This window comes from Oratosquilla oratoria, chromosome 40 (genome assembly GCF_046742065.1).
Source record: "Oratosquilla oratoria isolate Oo_2021 chromosome 40, ASM4674206v1, whole genome shotgun sequence".
NCBI classification, from domain to species: domain Eukaryota; kingdom Metazoa; phylum Arthropoda; class Malacostraca; order Stomatopoda; family Squillidae; genus Oratosquilla; species Oratosquilla oratoria.
The window spans coordinates 25249213-25273571 of record NC_134816.1 but is presented as its reverse complement, the minus strand read 5'-3'; the positions used below and the strand labels follow the sequence as shown (position 1 = coordinate 25273571).

Genomic DNA, 24359 nt, shown 5'->3' with positions numbered 1-24359 from the left:
AAATATATATATATATATAAAATACATGTCTTTTATTGAACCATTTGGATAAGTACTACTTTCAATCAATCCATTGCCCTGGGTTTTGTTGGAAATCCAGTTCCCAGATGGTAACATCCACTGGATCCTCTATGTCAATCGTGGTAAAGCTAGATTGGGGTAATGTAGGACAATATCTTTATACTATGGGCTTTCCCTTAGGTAGCCAATCAAGGCATGGAATGGGTGGGAATGATTTTATGCCTTTTCCTTTTTGGCTACCTCCCTTGTAAGGGGGAAAAAGCCTTGGTATATGTATGTATGAGGATAATTGAAAAATTCAAGAATTCCCATTGGGGCGTGTCAGAGTATCTGTGCACAACCATTCTCCAGTCACCTATATTCCCTGCCTACTCTCTTCCATGGCCAACAGACATTCTCCTCTTGCTGAAATGAACTTTCACCCCAACCATCCATCTCATCCTCGGTCATCCCCTCATATTCACTCCATCTACCTCTACTTTCCTTACTTTGCTAATCTTTCACTCTAATCCACTCTTTTCTTATACGTGAACAATTCCAGTAATGTAGGATGACGTGTTAAATATTCTCTGTTGCCCAAGTAAACTACACAGAATGACTCAATTTTACTGTTGTATTTCATCATTTCTCAAGGGATCAATGACAAGTATTTGCAAGATGAATATCAGGAGTCAACACCCTGCTGATCATTTTTACATACATACATATACCAAGGCTTTTTTCCCCCTTACCAGGGGGGTAGCCAAAAAGGACAAGGCACAAAAACATTCCAACCCATTTCATCCCCGAAAACACTCCACACCCCTCCACCCTCCCTCCCATCTTAGCACCTCCTAGATGACGGGTCATCCCTGCACCCTGCACCTTCTAGATGACGGGTCATCCCTGCACCCTGTCTGGAAGTGAGCATTAAGGGAGAGCAACTGGAGGAAGTGGATAGTTTTATATATTTGGGTGCAAATGTGGCAGGAAAGGGTGGAATAAAGGTGGAGGTAGAATGTAGATTGAGAGAAGTGAGTAAATGCCTTGGTGGTTTAAAAAGTGTAATGAGGAATAGGAATCTGGGAATGGATGCTAAGAGGAGACTGTATGAAGGAGTGATTGTGCCAACAGCACTGTATGGAGCAGAAACATGGAACATGAGAGAGAAAGAGAGAAGGAACTTGAATGTGTTTTGAGATGAAGTGTCTGAGAAGTATGATGGGGGTTACTAGGCTAGAGTGAGGAGGAGAACAGGGGTGGAATGGGAGATAGGGTTGATGAAAGAGTATTAGGATGGTTTGGACACATGGAAAGAATGAGTGAAGAAAGACTAGTAATGGAGGTATGGAAGGCAGATGTGGAGGAGTGAACATGAGGGGACGTCCTAGGATGAGATGGATGGAAGGGGTGAAGGGGGCTTTGGGGAAGAGGGGAATGTCGGTTGAGGAAGGACAGGAGAGGACTGACCATTTTTAAAACCTGTAAACTCCACTCCCATTCACCACCCCTTGCTCCCTTTTTCTTGGCTCCTACTGGGTGGCAGGTCATCTCTGCATCTTGCCCACTACCCTGGGTCCAAAGCAATGCAGCAAAGCTGCTTCATTTAATCAACGACCCCTCCTCTCAGTCCCCTCGTACAAAAATAAAGACTAGGAGACATCCCTTCAGGCTGCATCAAAATATCATTCACGCATACTCCCCACCCCTTTCTCATGTATCACAAACATCATCTATACACAACTACTCCACTTGCCTCAATCTTCTGTATTTTCCTTACCTTCCTCAATAGACATTCCCCTCTTTCCCAATGCCCCTTTTGCCTCATCCATGGTCACCCCCTTGTGTTCTCCCAACTCTTTTCACCCCTGCTCTCCTCCTCACCTCGTTTTTCATTCTACCCAGCCTAGTAACCACTACCATACTTCTCAGTCATTTCATCTTGAACACGTTTAAACTGTTTCATGTTTCTGCCCCATACAGTGATATTGGCACAATCGCCCCTTCATACAGTCTCCTCTTAGCATCCATTTCTAAGTGTCTATTTCTCGCTACACTTTTTAATACCCCAAGGCATGGCTTGACTCTGCTATCTCCCTTATTAGAAGGAACAGACCCTTGACATATAGTAGTGAGTTGTCCACTTTCTCTGTACAAGATTTATTGGACTACTGTGAAAGGCACCTGTGCTGAGGCAAAGGCCAAGTTCTTGTATTCAGAGGACTTTGGGTGTAGCAGAGGAGTGAGTGACATTCATTGTGAAGTTTGCTCTGTATAATTTCCAGAGCAATTGTCGGTTCCTCATCTTGTGATTTTAGATCACAAGCTTAGAGGTAGGATACTGAGAGTTGTTTGAGATGGGAAAGCCAGGCAGTCTATAGGTGAAGATCAGACCCAAAAATTGGGTCTGTTCTTCTGCTGAGAGGGTGATGATGCTTGTATACATTCCGAGTATCTTTGCAGCAGTGTTTTCAACCCAAGTGAATGGTAAACAAAGCATCAGTGCCCTTCCCCTGTTATAATAATCCTTCACTACATGTGTATCTACTTTTTTAGGAATGTCCCCTGTGGGGCTACAAGGAGAAGGATGCCTGGTCCCAATCCCTGTCCGGTTTTTCTCGCCTCTTATGATTCAAGTGAAAATGCTTTGTGGCAGTATTCTTTTCCCCCCACCACAGGGGGGGGGAAAAGCCTTGGTATATGTACATACGTGTATATATTAAAACCCAATTAATGCTCCTCATCTCTGCACCTTCTAGCAGCTAGAGGGTGCTGAGATGAGAGATGAGCTTTCAGCTAGAATCTAGCTGAAAGTTCATCCCTGTCCCCCACACAACTTGGGTTCATGGCAATGCAACACGACCACACTTCTACAGCAGTACCTAATGGTCAGACCTGGTTTATACTTGCCAATTCATCATATGGTGACCCCCTCTTCTCATCCATTCTGTGGATAGTTGGGTACATACACACATAGATTACTAAATAAACCCTTCAAGAAAGACTGCCAAATCCAATACTCCAACAACCCCCAGACATGAGCCCCACAGATAAAAACCCTCCCACACCAAACAAGAACAACACTGGCTTGCCTGTGCTCAGGACATCCACAGCAACCACAGCATAGAGGGCAGAATACCTTGTACTACAATGACCTACCCCAAATATACCCAGACAACTCGATACATTTCCCCAAATGATTTATGATCTAACCCAAGGGCTGTTGCCACTTACCTGAAGGCTGAAGGCCAACTGCAAGATCAGTGCAATGGATTGATTGATAGTGGAGTGAGAAATCTTTGTGTGCATGTACTATGTTGGTAGAATAGGAAAGACTACTGTGTTGCATTTGACCAATGCAGTGTAACAGGGTGCAAACAACCCTGTATCCTCAAGGTGCTGAGATACGAGGAGCAGTGTGTTGTTGTTGTCGTTCCTTAGACTGTCTGTCCGAGCAGTCCCGTCTCCCCAAGGAATGCCATAGCCGAAACTGGGTTTTCCCACAAATCCTTTATAGAGGGTATGTTGTGTTGTTTGCGTGCATGATTGTGTATAATGCAGTCTTCCATTATGTGTTGTATGGTATGGGGCGAAGTGTTACATCCTGGGCAGCTGTTCACAATGCGGTCATCCAGCCTCTTCTGGTAGCTTAGAAGTGCTGGGTGGTGACCGCACCGCAGTCTGGCCAAGTGGACTCTGTCCTTTCGTGGGAGAGAGGATTCAGAAGGGTGGATATCAGGGGGTCTGGCATGCAGCAGTGTGTTAATGGAGCGGTGAGTGATATGATTATGAATATGTTTCCGGAGGCTGGTATTTGGTGGTTGTGGAGGAAGAGAAGAGAGTATCTGTGCGTGATAAAGGTCTTTGGGTGTTGTTTTAATGTTTCTTGGTGTGTGTGGGTGTTCTGCTATGTAGTGTAGCGGGTGTAATGTGTTTGTGGTGGCTGCGGCAAGTGTTTGTGTGCCTCTCATGTCGAGGTGGTCCTTGACTTTGAGGACTTTTGTTTCATGGTGTAAATGGTCTGTAGGTGTTGTATTTGTGCAGCCTGTAATTGTTTTTAGGGCTTTGTTTTGTATGATTTGAAGGGTGTTGTGGTGTGTCTCACTGAGATTAGGAGCCCATGCAGGACTCGCATAATTCAACACTGAGCATATGCATTGTTTGTATATTGTTATATTAGTTTCTTTGTTTTGTCCAAATGTTGTTCCAGTGATTGACTTAAGTGCGTTAAGTCTGGGTGTGCATTTGTTTTTTATGTTTGTGATGTGTTGTTTGAATGACATGGATGTATCGTATGTTACACCAAGAATTTTCGGTGTGTTTGTGTGTGGTATTAGAGTGTTGTTGATGTAGAGATGAGGTATGTATTTGTGTTCTTTTGTCCAGTTGGTGAGAAGTGTTGCTGTAGATTTGGTTGGAGCTATTTTGAGTCTGTTTGTGATGAACCGTGTGTTGAGTGTGTCAAGGTATGGCTGGATTATTTCTGCAGCTTTGTCTGTGTTACGATGTGTGCATGTGATTGTTATGTCGTCTGCGTAGGAAGAGATTTGTATTTCTGAGGTGTCTGGCGTGGGTAAGTCATGCATGTATAGATTAAATAGTGTGGGGGATAGAACTGAGCCCTGTGGTACTCCGTTCTTAATGTTTCTGATGTGCGATGATTGGCCATTATATGACACGTAAGCATTCCTACCTGCCAGATAATTGGCCAGCCATCTTTTGGTGTTATTGTGCATGTCTGTGTTATATATTTTATTTGTTAGGTTGTGGCGGGGGATAGCATCAAAAGCTTTACTAATGTCTAATGTTATAAGAAGTGTTCTTTGGTGGGGCCTATCTGAATTGATGCCATCTAAAATTCTTTGTGTGAGGTTTGTCAGAAGAGTGTTTGTGGAGTGTAGTGGCCTAAAACCGTGTTGTGAGTCAGCAAGGGGAATATGTGGTGAGACAAGTTTAAGTATTAGGCGTTCAATGACTTTAGAGGGGGTGCAGAGAAGTGTGATTGGACGGTGCGATGTTGGGATTGTTGGGTCTTTGTTCGGTTTTGGAATGGTGATTATTTTACCATGCTTCCAGGTGTCGGGTATAGTGTTGTGTGAATAGTTGTAGTTTGCAGTGTTTGTGAGTGCGTGTATACTTTGTGGTCCAATGTGTTTTAGGTGGATGTTGCTTATGTTATCAGGGCCACAGGCAGATGAGTGCTTGAGACTATGTATTATGAGTTTTGTCTGACTGTCTATGAAGGGTATATAGTCTGAGTCTGTGGGAAAGTCTTTCTTACGTCGAATGGTGCGTCGGTCGTCAGGGTGAGAAGTGAGATGGCTTGTCTGTGCAAAATGACGTATGAGTGCGTTTGCTTGTTGTCTGTTTGAGGGTAGATTATCTGTTGTTGTGATTATTGCTGCGTGAGAGCGTGTAGTGTTACTGTTGGATAGTGTAATGCTGTTGAGTGTTTTGTACAATTTGCTGGTGTTTGTTTTGTGATCAAGTGTATTGATAAAGTTTTGCCAATTTTGTGTTTTTTGTTCATGTATTTTATTGGCAATCACAGTGTTTAGTGTTTGTATTTGGTCTGCTATGTTTTGAGGGATAGGTGTGGGGGTACCGTGTTTAAGTGTGTCACGTTGTCTGATGAGGCTTTGGATTTCTGGTGTGAAGTTGGGGTTGTGTGATTTTCTGTTGCCTCTAGGGATGTATCTCTTGTCTGCATTTTGTATGATTGTATTAAAAGTGTCCACAAAACAGATGGAGTGGTGGATCAGGGTGATGAGTCCACCGCCATAGCCGTCAGTCCGGTCTTGTCTGATGGTGGTGTAGTTATGAAATGATGGTGTTTTGTGTGAGTGTCTTAGTTTTGTTTCTTGTAAAATCGCAATGTGTATGTTGTGTTGTTTAAGAAAGTGTTCAAGTTCATGTTTTTTCGTGTTAATACCGTCAATGTTGTGTTGTAATATGTTGATGTTGTGTGTTTTGTATGTGTTGTATGTTGCCGTTTGGGGTTGAGGTTGGGGTGGTAGTGGGGAAGGTGTAGGATCTGGGTCAGAGGGGGGGAAAGGAGAGATCGGGGACAAAGGAAGGGGATTACTAATCGGGGGTAAGGGCAGAGGGAAATTGTGAGTGGGTGAGGGTGCTGGCTGTGGTTGGGGAGGTGGGAGTGGAGTTACTGGAGGGCAGGTAGAACATGTCCAAGTGTTTGTGTATTGGTTTGTGTCAGCAAGTGTTGTACAAGTGAGGTGGGCCCAGTTTTTGCACATATTGCACTGAACTGAGCCCTTTGTCTGTCTGCTCGAAGTAATGGGTTTAGAGCATGTTGGGCATGTGTATTTTGTGGTGGGCCCAGGATTGCTCTCTACATCTCCAGCTAAAAGTAGAAGAAGAGGAGTGATCGCCGGAAAATCACCCCTCGGTGCAGAAAAAACGTAATATTGCATGTTGGGAAAAAGGATTGTGGTACTCCCCAAGGTAGGCGTAGCTCCTCTTGGGGATCGGTGCCACCTGCGTAGAGCCGGTGGCCAGGGGTAGATGCTGCCGTTTGGCCCCCAACTCTTGGGGTTGGGGGGTGGTCCCACGACGTAGACGCTGCAGCTCCAGGACCAGGAGCAGTGTGTATATTTGTTTGGCTCTACCACCCATCCTTAACCACTTCAGTATGACTCGAACTCTTGCGTGTAACATCGACTGTCATATGTAATTTGCATCACTACTTGCATTATAGAATATAAAGTCACTGCTGTATTACTCATTCTTCACTTTGAGTAATAATAAACAGAAAACATAATCAAACCAGTTTACAGAATCCAGGGGTAACTCGTGTACAACTACAAAAAAATATATATAATCAAGACGCCGATGCAGGCATTCTCATGTACCCACTCCTGCCTCACGACACAGAACTTCTTTGAGAAGGAATAATGAACGTTTTGGCTTTTAAAGTTACACCTAAGTCTACAGAAGATACAAAGTTCACTTCAACTTTAGAAGTCCGTCACTTTGCACAAAGTTTGTACCATGACAATTGTAATGCACCAGCTCTTTCCATTGATTAACCCAAGCAAATTGAACTTGCAATGATACTTAATCACCCCCTCCCAAGGAACCAATGACATACCTGCATGTGGTGGTCCTGTAAGATGGACAGCAAAGCTGCCATTTTCAACACCTGTCAAGTCCTCAATCAGGGGATACATCTGAGGGACTGACGTTCAACAGGGCCCAAGGTCTCTACCAACTTCAACTGTATTTCTTCCACCTTTTCTCACAAGGAGAATTGAGAGCACTCACCTCCTCCTCCCACCGCTTACAGCCAGCGATACACACCCTCCAAGAGATCCGTGGAAGGGCCTGACAGTAGTTGCCAGCAGCTGCGGGACTGGGTTTTCCATTTGGCAAAACTCGACACATCAATTATTGTAATAATTACTCCTCCTTTCTTCCAGCACTGGCAGCTTCAAGAATTTTGTAACATTCTTTCCCACGTCTACTTATGCAGACTTGAAATTTCACTTTAGTATGCATTTTAGTTGCATTTGTATGATGTAGGGTTGTAATTAATGTCCTTATCATTTTATCATTTCATTAGTAAATACATTCACAGGGTTGACATAGCTATAAACTGCAGTTACATTCTAGACTGCAGTACACATGTGGAACTAGAAAACGCCTACTTCTATCACAAGGTTACGGTACATCTACACATTAGCCTGATTCTAGGAGTCCTACGCTTCCTTCACATAACGGAAGTTCGTGGTCAAAAATGTCCAAGATAATGGCAGTTTTCTTTGCACATGAAATAAACCATAATATTTTGCCTGACAGTTCTACCATAAATATTCTATAAGTACTGACTCTGCAAGTCAACAGAGCTGATAAAACCAGGGTCTACCAGACAACCCCAGGCAATGTGGACAGAGCGAGGCAAGAGAGTGTCAGTATCTAACTGCTCAACGCATATAACATGCCTACACTGCCCAGTGGTTTCTTCACGTCTTGGCTACATCCAGTTTAATGTTCCTATCCATGTAGACTTGCATTCACACTGCACACAGTTGATTTCATTGCACATGACCTGCCGTTAAAACTAAATGCCACTTGTGGTTTGACACCGGGTATAAGTGCTAGTAAAAAAGAATTTCATTCTCAATAGTAAAGTCGTTCCTTCGAAACATGTCTTCCTCTCATATATTCATATATACCACTATAATATATAAGGAATAAAAAATTAAATAAAGTGTGTAAAAAATAACTTAGTAAAGCTAAGTTCCCTTCAAACAGGCCATAAAAGTTACATTACCATTCAAGCCATTATGAACAGGATAAGTTTTATAGAAAATTCACCCAGTCTGTGTCAGGCTGTTCACAGACTTTCAAATGCCACTGTTCTGCAAAAGGAGTTAACTTCAAAATTTACAAAATATATCCTGCCACTTTACATGAACATCTGTAAATATTTACTGTCATGGAAATATTCAATACTCAACAAATACACTTATAGATAAAGCATATATTTGATGCATTCAGCTCATAAAATAGTTTTTTTTTTCAATCATGTTTCTTAATCTCTCCTTAAGATCCCCCACCCCATCCCTCCCTCAAAAGCTATGCACACTGCGCACAGTAAATTCCAGTCCCGTTCCCCAGTCTTTCGTGGCCTCAAGTCCTCGGCAGCTGTAGACAGCAAACAGGAAAAACAGAGGAAGGTCTGGGCCACTGCTGAGGCTTGCAAGCACAAAGGCAGCACACAATGGTATACACACAATGCTGATGATGATAGTGATGATAATGCAGATTGGCATGTTTAGGGCAACAGGAGAGTTATGGCCAATTCCACTGTTTCAGCGGAACAGGGCTCAATGTTTTGTACATTTATTTAATAATTTAGTTTTATGTACAAAAGAAAGGAGAGAAAAAAAGGTGAGGAATAAGATATAATGAATGCACACTTAGTCTGGGCACTGGTTTGACACCAAGACTAGTTTGCATGACAACAGAAAAATGCTAAACCTTGGGAGCATTTACTCGTACAAGACAAAATAATACAAGGTCTCATTACCTCTCACAAAAAATATAAAATATAAATTATATATAACTCATGAGGGAGAAGAATGATAAATATATCTTTGCAGCATCTGTGAAAGAGCTGGCCGACACCATACGATAGGAAATAAATGTCTAGATTGCAAAATAAGTCTCTGTATATAACGTCAGGAATGCAACGTGCTGTAATACCGATGATAAAGCACCACTCACTCTTTCCCACTCCCAACAGACAAGTGATTGACATCGTTATTGCACGCTGTAAACAGAAATGCCTCTATGCAAAGAGCTAAGGTACACAATGACAATGGCAGCTATATCATTATAACATTAAAAAGAGTCAAATGTGAGCACCTGCCCATCCTCAGCCATAAAGTCACTAATTTCCTCACTGGGAGGGCACTTGCCAACGCGCGATCCATCGTCAAAGTCAAACATAGAATCAGTGTCCATAAAATAACCGTCACCAAAACCCTGCGAGTCTTGTGAATAGTAAAACACACCGCCCCCCTGGTAGCTGTTGATCCTTGTCGACTGCCTTAATCTTCTTTTCCTTTGGCGTTTGGGAGGGGAGGTGGAACCGCCCGATTTTTTGCTATTTGTGTTCTTTGATTTTTTATTGTTCTTGCTGGGTGTTTTCTTACCTTCTTCTTCTTGGGATAATCCATTATCTTTTCCTTTCTTCCCTCCTGAAGACTTTTCATCTTTATCCTGTAAGTCCAGGTTTTCTTCTCCACCAGAATCCGCGTGAGGATCAGGAACTCTCTTCTCTACATTTTTCTCTTCTGTCACACTTACCACTTCAGCATCTATCTCATCTTCTGACTCCTCTACATATTCTTTGACATCTTTAATGGCAGTTTTCCTGGGACTCGTCCTTATTCTCTCTTTTGCTTCTGCCGAAGGATTTGGGTTGTCCAACGAGGGAGTCTGGACTTCTAAGTTCTCTGGACTAGAATTCTTCAATTCTCTTGGCTTCACCTTCCTATATTCTATCAGCTCATCATCATCATCACTCTCTTTGTAAGATATTGGAATACACCGTGTTCTCCTCCTAATTCTGGTCCGCTCTTCCTTCTTATCTTTTGGCACACTGTCGTCATCTTGCTTTGAGGCTTTTTTGTCTTTTGATGCCTTCTTTTCCTTATCCTCTTCCTTCTCAGAATTACCACCATTATTATCATTCTCCTCCTCATCTTTCTCATTGTCTTCTCCATCCTCATCATCATCGTCATCATCATCACTAGGGTTCTTTGGATGCTTTTCTTTTATGTGTTTCTCGAGCTGTTCTTCGAGTACAAACAGTTCAACACATCTTGGGCACCTATGAGGAACATCTCCATGAGAGTTCTTTTGGTGTTGTTTCATCCGCCTCATGTTGCGGTACTTTGCTTTGCAATTCTCAATGGGACAGTTGTAAACTTTGTGCTGTGTGACATGCCGATTATACGGACCGCTGCTTCGGAAAATTTTGCCACAAAACTCACATGCTCTGAATGGATACATAGTTTCATGTATTTTCTTCATGTGGTAAGTCAAATACTTCTCTCTTTTAAATGATATTTCACATTTTGTGCACTCAAAGTTAACTCCGTCATTGATGATGTATGCAGACATGTCTTCAACTTCTTTTGAATTGTCATCCTGTGTCCCCTCCTCCTCCTCTTCTTCGTCCTCTTTTCCTTCTGATGGTGGGGGAGGTGGCAGTGGTGCTTTTGCATTGTTCTTCTTCTTGGGAACTTTCTGTTTACTGCCACTTGACTTTGGTCCTCCAGATTTCGAAAGTTCCACTTTCTCGTCTGCCTTTAGAGATTTCTCAATCTGTCTACGATTGGGGGGTCTTCCCGGAGGACGGGCTTCCTCTTCAGACTCTTCTTCACTCTGAGATTCATCGTCCTCTTCAGCTGCTGCAGCTTCTCTTTCTCTCTGTTTCTCTTCTGCAATTTTCTTGGCCTCCAGCATTCTTATCTGACGTGCTGTGAGTGTCTTAGGGCCAACTTCCCTCTCCATGTCCCCTTTCCTTTGATGCTTATCAATATGAAGCCCGAGCTGATACATGCTACGGCATATTCGGTCACAATAACTACATGTGAGGTCTTCCTTTGAGGGTCTCAATTTCAGTTTGGCTATCTTTGCAGAAGTTAATACAGGCTTCTGGGGGATCTTTCTGTGAGCTTCCTTCTTGTGATGCTTCATCTTGAACAAATGACTGAAACCAAGGTCACACATATCACAAAAATATTTCTTGGGCTCTTCCACTTCTGAGTCTGAAGAAGATCCCTCAGACGATGATGTTGACGACGGTACGGGTGACGTCTTTCCTTTCTTGTTTCCTTTTGGTTCAATTTTGTCATCCTTCTGTGTTGTTTTGGGCTCACTTTTTGGCACGCTTTTTGGTTCATTTTTAAGCACACTTTTCTGTTCACTTCTTGCCACACTTTCCTGTTCCTCCTTGTCTTCTTTTTCTTTGTCTTCTTTTTCCTCGGCTTCTGAAACCACCGTGGGTTTCATGTTACTTCTGGTGGTCCTCCTGAAAACGGGGCCCTCCTCTTCCTCATCCGTTTCTACCTTGGTATCAGTTTCTGTCTTCTTTTCTTTCTCTATCTTCTCCTCTTCAATCTCAGTATCTTCACTCTCCTCATCCTCTTCTTCCTCTTCATCTTCTGCATCCTCATCTTCTGTTTCTTCATCACTGATTCCTAACTCATGAACCATTCGTTTGTGATTAATGAGGTGATGACGAAGCTTGAAGGCCTCATCACACTCGTCACACTGATGACGGGACATGTCTTTGTGCATCTTCAGTATGTGGAACTTCATACCATACTTACCTTTAATCTTTATCTTCTCTTTGCAGATGGGGCATTCCCTCATTTTACGATGCTTATGCTTCACGTGCGCATTAAGAGCAGCCTTCTTTCTGAATACCGTATCACAATATTCGCATTTAATCTTTATCAAAGGATTTTTCACAACTTTGGAAGGAGATCGTATATCACCGTTTGTGAGTTCTGTAGAAGGAGACGTTTTCTCCATTTCCCCTCCCTTTGAACCGGTTTTCGAGATGATCGGCAACTTAGTGGGAGGTGTTGGTGGTGGGCCCACGTGAGATTCCTTAGAAATATCAGATGCCGTTCTTTTATTGTCACTACCTGTGTGAGATTTCCTCGTGTCTAGAAAACTAATTCCAGACTTCCTCATCGCCTCTAGAAACTTAAACTGCGGAGGTGACTGTGTTCGTTCAGGTGACTTGAGAAACGACCTGCTCCTTCCAGATATTGAAAACTTGCTCTTGCCCCCAACTCGCCCAAAGGTATCCTCAGGTCTCGAGTAGTATCCGGGGATACCATACGGTGGAGGGCTAAAAGCTTGACGCTGAGTCTTTGGGGGTCGGCCTGGTCCTCTCCGTGGCAATAACTGCTGTGATGATTGGAAAGGAATTTTCCGAAGGTGACCGGACAGAAAACCTTTACCTGTAAAAAGCATTAACAATTAGTTCGAACATGTAAAGACATGTAAATATTGATAACCGTTATATGAATATCTTTACCACTATCTCATCTAAATAACTCATTTTATGATACTGCATTCTAACATGCTTTGGCACTGTGAAAAGTAACTTAATGGAGGTACATTACCATATATGCATAACATCCTAATTGATAACAGAAACTACAAGTGTATCAAACATACCAATAACTGAATTTCCAGTATTACATATTCAAGATCAGTTCAAATAGGCTATATTGCATGATTATAACTGCTACAATCCTTAACTGGACTAGCACTGAAGTGATATTTTTTTATGCTGGAGCTTAGAATATGAGGGGCGTTCAATAAGTAATGCCCCTTACCCCCTTCCAGTTGTCCAATCTAGCTGAAATTTTGCATGTGCAGTGATTTATATCTCTATGGGTTATGTGGAAAATAAGAGCTTAGAACTAATTGTGGTTTTTTTATTTACAGGTGTTTGAACTGAGTCAGGTGTGAAATGGAGCCTGTTGAATGCCGAGCTGTGATCCGGTTTTTATATTTGAAAGGACGCACACTACGGGAGACTTTTGATGAAATGAAAGAAACTTATGGTGATGATGCCCCATCCTATGACCTTGTAAAATGCTGGCATCCTGAATACAAACATGGCCGGAACTCTGTGGAAACAGCTCCCAGACCTAGTCGCCCCCCTTCTGCCATTGATGAGGCATCTGTCTGTCAAGTTGAGGCTGCCATTTTGGAAGATCGACGCATTACTATTCGCCAAATAGCCCAAGAGGTCAAGATTAGTACAGGTTCTGTAGAAACAGTCATTCATGATCATTTGTATATGCATAAGGTGTCTGCCAGATGGATCCCCAGGTTGCTCACATCTTTCCAGAAGCAAGAACGCGTCGTGTGCTCGACGATGAATTTGGAGATGTGCCAAGAAGATGAGTCAAAGTTTTTCAAAAGACTGATTACACAGGATGAAATCTGGGTCCATCACTATGATCCAGAGACCAAAGCCCAGTCAATGCAGTGGAAGCACTTAGATTCACCACCTCCAAAGAAGGCAAGGGTGCAGCCCTCCGCTGGCAAGGTCATGCTCACAGTCTTCTGGGACCAGGATGGAGTAGTGATGACAGATTTCCTGGCAAAGGGTACCACAATTACAGGAGCCTATTATGCTTCACTTTTGAGGAAACTAAGAGAAACTATCAAAATCAAAAGGTGGGGTAAGATCAGCAAAGGTGTCGTCCTCCTGCAGGACAACGCTCCGGTCCACAACTCGCATGTCGCCAGATCAGAAGCACGGGCGTGTGGCTATGAAATTCTCCCCCAGCCCCCCTACTCTCCTGACCTTGCACCCTCTGACTTTCACCTTTTCCCAGCCATGAATTTGTTTTTGAAAGGAAAGCATTTCCTAGATGATGCAGCCTTGATTTCTGAAGTCACGTTGTGGTTGGAGGACCAAACTGGGGTGTTCTACAAAAACGGTCTCCAGAGCTGCATCAAATGATGGGAGAAATGTGTAACTCTGGGTGGTGGTTCCTATGTAGAGAAAGACTAATGAATATGCCAAGTTTCGTTGCTCTATTGCAGGGAAAAAATACTTTTTTTTAAATTTCACCAGAGCCATTTTTTTAATTACCAGAGCTATTTTTGATACTTCCAGAGCCATGTATATATAATTATCAAATGTTCATATTTGTACTTAAATTTTTTTACTTTCACTTACTAACCAAACATTTGATTCTATTTTGTTTTCTCATAAATACGCGAACGAAGTTATAAATGGGATTTCCCAGTTTCCCTCCTAGGCCTCGAGCGAGTTTGCATATGTACAGTGTACGTATGCATGCCGTGATGTGGTATTGGGTATGGTGCATTGTACATGTAGTCAGCGCGTTGATTGGGCAGCTAGCTGCATGCAACCAATGAACTTCCCTGCATACAGGTACCATGCAATTCGTAACTAGTGACATTATGTAGCACGATAGTCGTGTAGAGTCTAGTCAACATGTACTAGTATATGCGTGCATGCAGCTGATACGAAGCTAGGCTTGGTAAGCCATTGAACTCTAGTAGCTATACCGCATACACATACGTACATACATCAAAAAAATAAAGTTGATTGATGCGTTGCATCTATGATATCGATTGATAATGCAATGATTAATCATGGGTAAGTTGAGTTTGCTCTGATCCTTTCATCAATGTTGATGGGATTCAGGGATTGCCAAATGATGGATAATGCATGAAAAACGTTGAATCTTGCCGCAGGAGCGATTTTTTTGTGGGGGATCGCTCCCGCTATTGGATTTGCGAGAGCGACATTGGAACTTTCCCGAGCGAAATCGCTCGTCGCTCCCGTGTATTTTTTTCACTGCTCTATTGCTATGGGAAATGGGTGAGGGGCATTACTTATTGAACGTCTCGTACATCTGGTTTTGCATGATTGGACTCATCCGTACTAAGTTTAATTTTCCCACATATATGGCCAGAGATGCCATCTTGAAGTAAATCATACATGTAACCCAGGGCTCTCACATGGGTAGGGCAGAGGGGAGGGGGGCAATTCTAGTCTGGACATGTCAAAGGAGCCCTGAATATTTTGATGTAATATACGAATTTTGCATTGGAATCAACAAAATATGAAATATTTTTCTCTTATCCTTTCTGCAATAGGGGCATTAAATACAAATTTTAAAATCGGTTTAATTATTTTGCAAGCGAATAGCTAAAACAGGCTATAAGGGATGGTGGTGGTGGGGTGGGGGGGGGGGGACTTAGGCATGTAAAGGGTCTGATGTAACCACATTCGATCTATTCTTTCAATATACCAAAGGCCTCTTTCCCTTTATAACGGAAGTAGACAGCCAAGGCATGCGCCAACTCCCACCCATTCCACTCCCATTCCACCAACAATTGTTTCCCACTTGGGTGTGGAGGAGGTGTGAGTGAAAAGGGTGTGAGTGGGTGCGTACCTTGGCTGACTACTTATAATGAGATAATGATAAGGATTAACATAAAAAACTACCCCATATTTGGAGACAAAGACGGTGCCCTTTCCAGAGGACCTTGTAGCATGAAATTTAAGGAACCATGCCCTTGGTTCAACTTTGCTGGTGGCAGGGTTTGAACCATCATTCCTTCAACCTTTGCTGCAAATAACAACACCCTAACCCACTCGACCATCAAGCTTCCATGAATAATGTAAACATCATATTCTGAAAGCAATGGCAATCACCTAAGAGTTATGAGCCACTAAAGGGAATTGGGCCAATGGACTCGCTGATCAATTCAAAGCCCGATGATGAAAAAAATCTATATATAAATGGGAAAAAAAAAAAAAAAAAAAAGGTCACAATACCTTGCCACTCTGGTCCACTAAAGAAGTTTTCAAAACTGTTGTAGCCTGACATCAGCTGTGTGTTTGGGGCAAGGTAAGGATGCTGTAAAAGAAATATAACTTTTAATAACATTGTAATAATACATGTAATTCAACACATTTGAATGCAGAATATTTGAAGCAGTGTGTAAATGACCATTCAGTCAAGAAGACAGAAAAATACATGCATTTACCAAAATGTTTTCCTCCCCTTATAATGAAGGTGACTGAGTCAAAGAATACACCCAATCTCACACTCATATATAATGTGTATGTGTGTGTGTGTATATATATATATATATATATATATATATATATATATATATAGAGAAATATATATATATACACAGTTGTGAAAAAAGATATAAATATATATATATATACACACACACACACACACACACACACACACACAAGGAGCAAAAAAAAAAAAAAAAAGTTTAGTAGATATAAATGTAGAAGTGAGGGAAGTGCTCTATCTCCTGGGACCATTGGCTGTGACAAAAGCCTCAGGGCCTGACAGGATCTCAATCTGGATACTTAAAGAAAATAGGGAATAACTAGCAGGTAAGATCCACAGTTATTACATGTTCATTGAAGGAAAGCATTGTGCAACTTGACTGGAAAAGGGTACATAAGGTGCCAATACACAAAGGTGGAAACAGGAAGATACCACTAAATTATAGGCCAGTAGCACTAACCAGGTGCCAAGATAAGAGGGAGGGAGGAGGGTGGAGGGGAGTGGAAAATATAGGATATGGAATGGGTGGGAGTGGTTTCTATGCCTTTTTCTTTTTGGCTACCCCCCGTGTAGGGGGGAAAAAGCCTTTGGTGTATGTATGTATGTAGCACTAACCAGCATAATAGTGAAATTATGTGAAAGACCAATGGACCGAATATCTTGAAATGATGAACATTCTGACAGACTCAGTTTAGCTTCAGATGTGGAAGGTCATGAGTGTTGAACTTTTTGAGGTGCCAAGATAGGAGGGAGGGAGGAGGGTGGAGGGGAGTGGAATATATAGGAAATGAAATGGGTGGGAGTGATTTCTATGCCTTTTTCTCTTTGGCTACCCCCCGTGTAAGCCTTTGGTATATGTATGTATGTACTCAAGAGTGCCTGATGTGCTGCATTAGAGAGAGGTGGGTAGACTACATGTACTTAGACTTAGAGAAGCCATTTGATAAAGTACCTCACAGTTGACTTATGTGGAAATTGGAGCATGTTGGAGGGCTGAGAGGTGAACTATTAGAATGGATTAAAGGATTTTTGAAGGGAAGATGCATGAGGACAGTAGTAAAGGTCAAAATGTCAACCTGGTGAGCAGTAATGAGTGGAGTTCCACAAGGTTCAGTGCTTGCACCCATAATGATTCTTGTTTATGCTTATGACATGATGGAAAGAACAAACAATGCCAACAAGTTTGTAGATGATGCAAAAATCATGAAAAGAGTAAAAAATGAGGACATTAGGATATTGCAAAAAGATCTAGATACTATTTTTGCATGGCGGCAAGAATGGGAAATGAAGTTCAATACAAAAATTGCAAAGTACAGTACTACCTCTCATTAATGGACTAAAAGGGGGGTAACGGTGTCCGTTGATGTGAATAATCCGTTGATTTGGAGTGGTTTTTGGGTGGCATATTGATTGCACAGCATTAAACAACAGCACCAAAAACACAGAGAAAACACAGCAAAATCAGCTAATTAATGTCCGTTAATGAGAGGTACTACTGTACTGGAAATGGGCAATAGCGGCAAAAGACTATCCTTAAACTATTCCTTGGGAAACAAACACATTACAAAAGCAAAAGAGTAGAAAGACATGGAAGTGCTGATACAAGACAACTTATAGCCTGACAGACATATCATCAGGAATGTGGGAGAGACATATGGACTACTGCAGAAGATTAAAGTGGTTCCATTATATGGATGAAGAGATGATGAAAACAAAAACTCGTCAAAATCCTGATATGTCCTAGACTGGAATATGCATAAGAACTATGGTCCCCACACAGAGTGAAGGATATAAACAAAATTAAGGGAATACAAAGGGCAGCAACTAAACTGGCCCCCTGCCTGGCAGATAACCCATATGAGAAAAGACTAAGTCTACCAACTTTGAAAGATCGAAGAGAAAGAGGAGACACGATTATAGTATTCAGGTCACACGATTATAGTATTCAGGTCACAGAAGGGGGTAGATTGCATTGATAAAGGAGATCTTTTGATTAAAGATTGGAGGGCTTTAAGAGCTCATGGAAGTAAATTAAGAAAGACCACATGTGGAAATGATGTGAAGAAATGCAATTTTCCATACAGATGTATAAATATGTGGAATAGCTTAGAAGGTGATAAAGCCCAAGCTCAAACAATACACAAGTTCAAATCTAAATATGATTACTGGAAATCAAAGATATAGAATAAGTTGGAACTGTACATGAATTTGAGTCTAGGTATGTTAGAAAATTAGAACATGGGAGATGGGACCCAATGAGCATTACTCCTTTCCTGTATAGAACAATTTGGTAAATACACACACACACACACACACAAATACTATTAATATTGATAATATCAAGGAGGGTTAAGACAATGAGAACGGTTAACAGGGGTGTGCAATGGTGGGATTAAATTTTTTTTAACAGGTTCTTTCACTAGGCCAGTGACATGCCTGTATAAGCCAATTTTTAATAACCAGTTTGTGTAACTCATGAAATTCGAAGAACAGGTTCTATGAACTGGTAAGAACTGGCTGAATCCCATCACTTTGGGTGTGTAATGTTTACTACAAGGGGCAAGAGTACCTGAGGGGTGATAGAAAGCAAATGTTGTGCTAATTTACGCAGAAGATTGAAAGCACAAATGTAACAACTCTCGAGGTATTGGGCTTTTGAGCATCCCAGGTAAGACATACAATAGAAAAGAAGTGCAATAAAGGATAATGAAGGAAACAGAAGATTAGTGGAGATGTTCATTGTAAGGTGATTTTCTTAAGTATGAAGGTGGGCAAGTTATTAGATATTCACTGAAACTGGACTAGCAACAGGTGCTTGCAAGTGGTGATCCTGCAAGACAAATGTCAAAGAGAATCACTTCCCTGCCACCCGTCTTCAAAGCTTGTCAACACTCTCATCTCCATCTGGATGTGGAACCCAAAGGTACTGACATTTGGTCTCTTATATTTCCTCCACCTTTTTAACATAAGGGCAGCTGACACCCTTTGATTGCCCCTTTCTACTACTGTAAGCCAATGATATGGAAACAGTCCAACACTAATTCTGCACAGATCAATTCAATGTTTGTTCCCAGAGAGATCTGTTTCATCCTATGGTATACATACACATACCAAAGGCATAGAAACCACTCCCACCCATTCCATCCCCTACATACTCCACTCCCCTCTACCCTCTTCCCTCCCTCTTATCTTGGCACCTCCTGGATGACTGGTCATTCCTGTATATCCTATGGTATACTACCTCCTAATCTACACAATGAAATCATATAGCATAGACTGATTCATTAGAGAGATGGAATAATCTATGAAACATGACCAAAGAAGATATACAGTGTTACATTACATTCTTTTCCTCTTTTCCATGATGCTCCATCTCATGCATTCACATTTAATGATTTAGTGTGATAGTAACAACTGCCTATGTAGAAAGCAATAGCATACAGCAAACAGTGACAAGCTGGGAAGCATATATGAAGACCATTATTCCTACATGTTCTCAAAACTTCAATGTGCATGGCTTATGACATCTGCATATATCATCCACACTTAATCTATCCCAGCTGAGACTACCTGACATACTTTTCTCTTTACAGCTAAACCTAAAACATTAAGAGGATAAACAGGATACTGTAGCTACACAGGTACAAATTTCTGCCATATGTACAGCTATCCTACCATAGTATAGTCCACCACAGCCTACAGTTAACCAGATTGTCATTGTGATGATTCACTCTCCTGTTCTCACATTGTAGAGCTTAAAAGATCTGTCTGACCCCAGTGCCTCTCACGAATACCACAGCTTCTGAGCCCTTCAACCGAAAGATCAAACTAATACTGAAGAATTACCGACCAACATTCAAGCAAATTGGACAAAAATATTTGACCATAAAAACACTGTTTTAATCAAGAAATAGGTAGAAAGAACTTGACCAACCAGAGTCAATCCATGGAATAGTTCCCACAAAGGTGAATATGTATAATAGGTCAGCTTTAAGATTCAGTTAGATAACCATGTAAGCGATATTCACCATTCAATTTCCTTTTAACTGGCATAAATTTAAAGATCTTGTGTGTGTGTGTACAGTTCTTGTTTATGATGAAAGAAAATATAAGAAGAAAGTGATGAGGCATTGGAAGGGTCATTCAATTATAGTAGAAGGATGAGTAGAGTAGTTACCCATTATCAACTCTCCTTATATGAAATACAGCTGAAGTTGAAAGATGCACCTTGGGTTGAAATTGACAGATACCTTGGGCCCAGTCCAGAGACCAAGGAACTCCAAGGAGGAAGGAAGGAGTTCTTGGGAATGCACTTCCAAGTGGAGATGAGAGTGTTGAAAGGTTCTGAAGATGGACGGCAGGGAGATGAACATAAGAGAAGCTGAAACTGTGGCAAAGAGAAAGAAGGACGGGGAGAAGAGGGCAAAGAGGGAAGGGGAGAGGGAGCAAGGGAGAGAGATGACACTTTCTGAAGTTCATCTCACATGACCATAACTTTCAGGTACTCATCATCCTAAGAAGTGGTGGGAAAATAGTGGAAGCTGACAGAGAACTCCTGGGGTCAATGGAGTCCACTGGTAATGTACCTCAAAGTAGAGATGATCATCCCTAATACAAGGGTAATGGAGAGATGAATTATGGAGGCAAGAAAGGAAGGAGAAAGGGGGCATGGAAGATGATAAAGAGGGAGAAACTGGGGAAAGATAAAGAATGGAGAGAAGGAGCAAGAGAGAGAGAGAGAGATGGAGAAGGAGAGAGAGACAGAGGAAGGTGGAAGAGGAAAGAGAGAATAGAAGGAAAGGAAAAAAAGAAGGGAGATGGAGAGGAAGGGAGGCAGTTTGGAACAATGGTGGGAAGAGAGAGAGAGAGAGAGAGGGAAGGGGAAGGTAGAGTACAAAAGAGGAAGGGAGAAGTTAGAGGGAGGGAGAAAAGGTAGGGAGATCTATGGAAGAGAAAGGACAGGAAGGAAGACAGGAAAAGGAAGGAGAGGAAATGGGAAGTTATAGGGCAGAGAGGGAGATGGAAGTAATGGTAGAGGAAGGGGAGGGAGGAATGAAGTACATATATACTGTACTGTGCTCCTGTCTGTATGTTATTAATGCTGGGCAGTGCTGCCTGATGTATTGTGTATCACATCAGGAATCTGCAGGTAGGCCAATTTTGAAGGCAAATTAGTGTTCCTCTTGTACCTTCAGAGCATTTTCTCTTCTGACTTATGACTGGCTGCTATTAATGTTGTTTGTTCTGTTTTCAGGTCTAAGTGTGTGCCTGATTTTTAGGGCCATGGATATGTTGTGGGCTACCAGTTTACTCTAGTATTAGTTGAATGTTATGGTTGTGAGGATTCAAGACCTCTATAATAAAACTGTGCTTCAGTCTTTGTTAAGCATTATATGAGATGCAGGGATGACCCATCATCCAGGAGGAGCCAAGAAAAGAGGGAGGGAGGGGTGGTGAATGGGAGTGGAGTATGTGGGGATGAAATGGGTGGGAGTGGATTAATGCCTTAGACTTTGGCTACCTCCCTTGTAAAGGGGAAAAAGCCCTTGATATATGTATGTATGTATGTAAACCTCAGGGATTTATCAATGTACATTCTGTTATCATTGGTAGAAATTAAAGAGTAGTAAATTTACTCATATGAACTAGGGTGAGAGAAGAGGTACAACAGAGAAAAAAGAGAGAGAGAGAAAGAGAGGTGGAAAGAAATAAGATACAATACCCAAGTTGATAATGGTCGTGTTGACATCCGTCCTCTTGATCCTCCACGCCCTCTAGACTTGCGTGATAAAGACGTAAAGTTCAAAGTTTGGTTATAACTTGTATCCAGCGAGTCAAAGGGAGAGTCCCCTTGTTCCAAATCCACTTGCTCCTCAGGTTCTGGCTCATTATGTACATCTACCACAACTGCAAGCAAGTCCCCGTCTATCTTCCCTGTGTATATTCCATAGTCCGTTACACTACCAAAAAGCTGCAGAGTAACACTTCCCTTCTCTTGCAGCAACGTCCTGAGATTTGAACTCCCCCACATCCCATGGCCATTTGCAACTGGAGCTAGCTGTAGTCCTACGACAGGCGAGTCCTCATTCTCTTCTTTTTCTTTTTCTTCCTCCGCGTCTAGTTCCATCAACTTCCGTCGCTTCGCATGGGGTCCAAGTTCATTGCAGGAGGATTCCTCCCCTCCGCCGCCTTCCCCATCTGTAAATGCCCCAGACACACTGAGATCTGTTAGCTGAGTCTCCGTGTCCGGGTCGTAGTGAGGTACAAAGTTATGAAGGACACTCTCTGCTTCTTCCCCATCTATAACAACACCTTCAGATATTTCATTTTCTACACAGACACCATTAAGAGTTTGATTTTCTAAATTTAGCACTGTGTCAAGATCCACCGCCTCTTCTCTTGTGCCCAAAGGAAGACCATTCTTGAAGGATTCGTCTAATTCAGCTGACCCTGGAAATTCCACCCTCATCTTTTCCACCTCGAAGGTATTACAAGAATGAGAAATGTCCTTTTTCTCCAAGTCTCCTTTGAAATTAAAGTGACTACCAGTGGTACAGCTTGCCCCTCTATCATCATCAATCCTTCTCTCCCCTCTGTCATCATCAATCTCTTTTGTAACATTTTCTGCAAAACTACTATCGCCGCCATCTTCCGACGACAGCTTGTCCTTCTCCTGACTACACGTATCACTAGAATGAACTTTACTACAGTCCTTTGGAATACTATCACTGTCCAACTTATCTACCCTGTCAGGATCTAAGACATCACAACCACTATCAGCTTCTTTATCATTACTCAGAATATCGGTATTATCTTTTTCTTCATGATTTCTCTCCCCTCCGTCACTTTCCAGTACTGCACCAAAGTCTCGGCACACATCTTTACTAAATGCTAAAACATCCTTATCACTACACTGAGGCTCACTTCGTTCCTCGCATTCATTACTGAATGTTTCCTTGTTACGAGATTCTCTAGATTCTATTCCAAACAGCCCGTCACTGTCTTCCCGGTTTGCGAGGCACGAATTTTCTCCATCTGCTTTTCCGTTAACTTCGGTATCGGTTTTCTGTTCCTCAATATTCGAGCCTGCTTCGTTTACAACTGAAGGATCAGGATCACTCTGTTTGTCTAAAGTTATCTGGCCTTCCCGGTTTTGCATGGTTTCAATATCACATCCGCTGTGATCTTTCTTGGGTTCACACGACTGAGTTAGTCTTGCATTTCCAAGAATTAAATCAGCCATGATCAACCAAGGTATGCATGGAGTATTAAATGGTTGTCACTATCACCATTTTTCATGAAGAACGGAGCACATTCTGTGCTTCACTTCAAGGGAGAGCCTACCAGTATCTGAAACAGGAATGACAGATTAGCTACAATTCAATACAAACTAAAATGGCGAGAGAAAATGTACATTGTTGAATAAAACATAATCTGAATTCCATGGATCTTACACTGATTACACTTCTTTTGATAGTACAACATCACCATAGTCAGAATAATTCAAACTAGATAATATACACTATTAGTGTTATTATACGGTGTTCAAGGAAAAAAAGTACAAAATTATATTAAAAAAGTATACATATATAGAAAATTATATAGCCTAGCTTAGTAGTCACACTATAATAAAATAAAAAGGAATGCTTATCCTTTAACAAAAATTAAAAACATTAGTGCTTATCTTTCTCAGTGATCACCACCTAATCTCTAAATACACACATCAAGGTTCCCAGACAATCCTCTTTCACAGTAATGGAGAAGTAGTTTAAGGAATTAAGTATTATCCTATAGCTATCCTGCTTTATGCTCAGAAACCATTATCAATGTCTCCAAGAGTCCATTAGGATAGAGACTGGACATACAAAAACCTAGAAATTGTGGAGTATACATAATACATCCTGATGCACAAACCAGCCCCCATATTTACATCACCACTCTTTCCATTATAATTCTTAATCTGACATAATCTGACAGTCATATATAAACTAACATTATCATAAATCCAGGTACAGTTATAGTATTTACCATTTTATACTATACAACTAACCCTGTTGTCATTGTAATCGGTAGCTCAATTTCCCATCATAAAATAGAATTAAAATATCATATTGGTCTACTAATAGTACCTAAGCACCAAATTCTAATCCATAATGTTTGTATTTTTATTCAATTATCCTGCCAGGGAATACCCTACTATTGTACAAAACTCAACCA

At 41.6% G+C, this 24359-nt stretch overlaps 1 protein-coding gene across 4 annotated transcripts in view; it reads right to left on the bottom strand.

Annotated features, from left to right (window-relative positions):
• Positions 1-7556: 7556 nt before the first annotated feature.
• Positions 7557-24359, bottom strand: part of LOC143020685 (uncharacterized) — a 17785-nt gene continuing 982 nt past the window's right edge. For all 4 annotated transcript variants that reach the window (XM_076177307.1, XM_076177309.1, XM_076177308.1 and 1 more), the window contains exons 2-4: positions 21865-23492; positions 15884-15965; positions 7557-12506 (exon numbers count right to left, since the gene is read on the bottom strand). In XM_076177307.1, coding sequence (XP_076033422.1) covers positions 9364-12506; positions 15884-15965; positions 21865-23385 — 4746 coding nt within the window. In that variant the 5' untranslated portion in view covers positions 23386-23492 and the 3' untranslated portion in view covers positions 7557-9363. The remainder of the gene's footprint in view (positions 12507-15883; positions 15966-21864; positions 23493-24359) is intronic.